The sequence below is a fragment of the Cryptomeria japonica genome, chromosome 3 (assembly GCF_030272615.1).
Source record: "Cryptomeria japonica chromosome 3, Sugi_1.0, whole genome shotgun sequence".
Classification (NCBI taxonomy): domain Eukaryota; kingdom Viridiplantae; phylum Streptophyta; class Pinopsida; order Cupressales; family Cupressaceae; genus Cryptomeria; species Cryptomeria japonica.
Window position 1 is genome coordinate 327061577 of NC_081407.1, and position 4355 is coordinate 327065931.

The following is a 4355-nucleotide window of genomic DNA, read 5'->3' on the forward strand; positions in this document are numbered from 1 at the left end:
GATACCCTTACCTACCATGTACAAAAAAAGGCCAGGAGTTGATCTTCTATTGCAGAGATTGAGTGAGTACAAGTATGAAATTATTGTTTTTACTTCAGCCGAAGAGACCTATGCAGATGCTATACTGAACAAACTTGAGATGGACAACACTATCACCATAGAATTTCGCCTATATAAAGATTCATGCATCATAATGGAAGTTCAAAGTAAAGAAGATGATGATGAAAAAGAAGGCAAAGGAAATGTGAAGGAAGAGAAAGTTGTGATGGTGAAAGACCTAGCTAGGCTTGGGAGGGACCTAAAGAATGTTATCATTGTTGATGATGATCCAGCTCGATATACATTCCAGCTAGAAAATGCTGTTTCTTTGAAGGCATTCAAAGGTGATTTAACAGATCGAGACCTATGGAAAGTCATGGATTTATGCAGAGTAGCTGTAACATGTGGGGATGTAAGAGAGGCCATTAGAACCCATGCTTTTATTACCACTATAAATGAAACGTATGCCTGCAGTTTAAGACAAAGACAAGTTGAACGTGAGCGCATGCTTTCTGTTGTAAATTTATCCAAAATCAGGAAAACGATTGTTTTGGAATTGTTTGAAGTTTTAGTTTCAACCAGCCAAAGTCCCCTCCAGCATTATGATTTCATTATTAGTTCTGTTACTGAAGATGGAGAAACAGTGACTTTATATGTTTCAATTAGGCCTGGAGTTCTTGACCTTTTCACTGAACTGCGCAAAAACTTTGAAATCATTGTTTTTACTGAAAGCCGACATGAGACTGCAGATGTTATTCTGGGGAAAATTGATGTTAATTTTGACATAAGCAGACGGTTTTATAGAGGTCATTGCAAGAAAGTTGGTGATGGGTACGTGAAAGATCTTAAGAAGATTGGTTTGAATTTGTGTAATGCTATGATTGTGGATGTTAATCCTTGTTGCTATAAATCACAGGCTGAGAATGGTATCAGAATAAGAAGGTTTGAACAGGGTAATGTTAATGATAAACAACTGTATCAGCTTGCTGATTTCTGTAGTGTGGCTGCGAGTTATCAGGATTTAAGGCGTGCTATTTGGTTGAATAGAGGGGCAAACAATGCGGCAAAAGAATCACCCGCTAATGAAGATGGAGATAACGTGAGCGACAAAAGAAGATGGTCATTTTTTTAGGTTGCTAATTTTACCGCCATTGTCTCACCCGTGATTATATCATCTCTTTACTTCTACTGTGCACACTTTTGAGTGTTGCTATGAATTTGAAATTAATTATTTCATCTGCAAAACAAGTTATCATCATGCATTAAATTGAACCTCCTGCTCTTGATAGTTTGTGTTCAAGTTCCTAATTTGAAAATGTATTCATAATTGATGATATGAGATTGTATCTTTTAATTAGGCTAGAGATTGTGTTGAATTATTCTTGAATTTTTAGATGAAATAGTTTGATCATCTAAGTATTTTTATCAATGTAATTTTTAAATTTAAGTATTTTTTTCTTTTATGTGTTTTTCTTTGATCTTTTAAATAAACTATTTCACTGTTGTAATTTTAAGTCTAATTATTCTCTTATTTTATGTTACGCATATGCAACATGTAGTAGATGATATTTTTAAATAGCTCTTGATATGTTCTACTAACCCCCCTTTTAATTTTTCAATTAGTTTGACAAATAAATAATTTGATTCTTGAAATCTAAATATAAATATTTGTTTCCACAAAAGAATTTAAATGCTAAAATAATTATAAATATTTATAAAAGCTAAAATATCATAGTATTTGTATAAGATAAATCATTATTACAAATATTTCATTTTAGTAATATGTTTGTGCCTAGTTCCTAAATAAAATCTAGAGTATTGACAAAGGATAAAAAATTTATAGATCCTTTAAATTGTGTAGATTGATTATTTTCATAAAACATTGAATTATTTCCTATCATCTAAAGAGAAATGGGATTTATTTATATTAAAAAATGCATAAATTGTATGTAATCATACAATATATAATCATGTTTCATGTAAGAGACCTAATCTCCATAAAAATCTATTCAAGCTCTCCTATTTCCACTATATATATATATATATATATATATATATAAAAAGTCAAGCACCAACTTTCAAATATTCTAGAGCATTAGAAACTAAGTTTAATTTTTCTTTTTTAGAATTTATGATTTTTTTATTTTTAGAAATTACAACAAATAAATAAAATTTTATTAATAAAAATTAATCTAGAATAAAAATATATCCTAAAAAGTAGACATTAAAAATAATAAATTTTATTATTTTTGCTGAACATTTGAAAACATTAGAATAGTTGAAATTTGTCTATCAGACATATAAGAATACTTTTGATTGTATTTATTAATTACTTAAAAACTAAAATACAAGTAAAAATATACCGTATATGTACATTAATAAATATAGTTAAATGAATTTGGAAAAGCTCTAAGACCAGATGGTTTTACTCCTTTATTTTTTCAGAAATGTTGGGATTTTGTGGGAAATGATGTTTTATTGGCTCTCGAAAAAGCTAGGAGAAATAGGTCTGTTTTAAAAGAACTTAATACTACAATGATTGCAATTATTCCTAAAAAAGAGGATACTAAGACTTTTGCTGACTTCCACCCCATTGCTTTATGTAGCACTTTGTATAAGATATTTACGAAGGCAATTTCCCTTAGGTTGGCAAAAATTCTACCTAGGATCATTTCATTGGAGCAAGGTGGTTTTGTTCCTGGAAGGGAGATGACAAAGGGTGCAATTGTATCACATGAGGTGTTGCATTCTGTTTCCACCCAAAGAACCCCGGCCATGATACTTAAACTAGACATGATGCAGGCTTATGATAGAGTAGAGTGAGGGGGCTTTATGTGTTGTTCTTGACAAGTTAGGTTTTTCCAAGGCCTGGGTCAAATGGATTCATGCATGTATTTCTTTTGCAAGATTCTCGGTTTTAATTAATGGTTCTCCTTGTGGTGTTTTCACTTCCTCCAGGGGTTTAAGACAGGGAGATCCCCTTTCTCCCTTTTTGTTTATTCTCCTAGCTAAAACCTTTAGTTGGGCTATTAGGGCTGCTAAAGTGAGGGGGCTTTGGAAAGGTATAAGGATTCACAATATTCCCTAAAGTATTTCTCATTGTCTCTTTGCAAATGATACTCTATTATTTGGACATGCTTCATTAGTTGAGGCAAAAGTGATTAAAGGAATAATACAGAATTATGCATCGTTTTCTAGTCAGAAAGTGAATGGTGATATATCAAAGATTTTCTTCCTTAATACATCACAACTAGTTCAGCATAGGTTGCAATCCTTTTGGGGATTTGAGACTATAAATATCTCATGTACTTACCTTGGGATTCCTTTCTTTGTTAAATAGGGTAAGATTGGTTTTGGGGATAAGATTATTTCGGTCATTTCTAAAAGAATTCTCTCATGGAATCATAGATGGTTAACTTTGGCGGGTAAAATTGTTCTCATCCAGTCTATTTTGAATGTTGTTCCCATATATCTCATGTCTGTTTTGAAGTCTCCAAAAGCAGCTATTGTTAGTTTACAGGATACTCTTAGAGATTTTCTTTGGAACAATAATAAAGATGGGAAGAAGAAACTCCCTTTAGTTGGGATAAGGTATGTTTGCCTAAGGAACTTGGGGGAACAGGAATTTGGAGTCTAGAGAATCAGAATTTAGCTTTAGGTGCTAAGTTGGATTGGAAATTATATGACAAGCCTAGCTCCTTATGGGCACAGATTATGTTAGCTAAATATTTAAATAATGGACTGAGAGAGTACATTTTTAAAGTCTCAAATTTGCCTTCGGGTTCTGCTATTTGGAATTTCCTTTGTAAATGTAGATCAGTTATTTTGCCTCATCTCTCATGGATTGTTCATAATGGTAGAAAGGTCAGATTCTAGGATGAAGTATGGAATGGACACACACCTCTAGTAAATATTAGGGATTGGTCTCCTCTGATCACTGTTCTTTCCTCCCTTTGGTGTGTTTTTGTAGCAGATTGTTTTGAAATTGTGACTAGTGGACCCCTTAAGCTAGCTAGATGGAAGTCAATTGATTTCTTAGATGTTGATCAAAATACGAAATTAGATTTTGAGAAGATTTTGGCGGATAGAATTGTATTTCTTTCTGATTCTGAGGATGAACTTATTTGGACAAAGAATATTTATGGTAAGTACATTGTTAAAGATGGTTACAACTCTCTTATGGTTGCTAAAGATTTAACATCCTAGCCTTATAAGTTATTTTGGCATTTGGCTTGTCTTCCTAAAGTTGGAGCATTTTCTTGTTTGGCAGTTCAGGACACAGTCCTTACAGGTATGAGATTGGACAGGCTTGGTAT

The 4355-nt window shown here is 32.4% G+C and overlaps 1 protein-coding gene across 1 annotated transcript; it reads left to right on the forward strand.

The window, feature by feature from the left end:
• Positions 1 to 265: 265 nt before the first annotated feature.
• LOC131874142 (uncharacterized) lies at positions 266 to 1171 on the forward strand. The gene has a single exon (XM_059217387.1). The coding sequence runs from the start codon at positions 266 to 268 to the stop codon at positions 1169 to 1171; it is 906 nt and encodes a 301-aa protein (XP_059073370.1).
• Positions 1172 to 4355: the final 3184 nt, after the last annotated feature.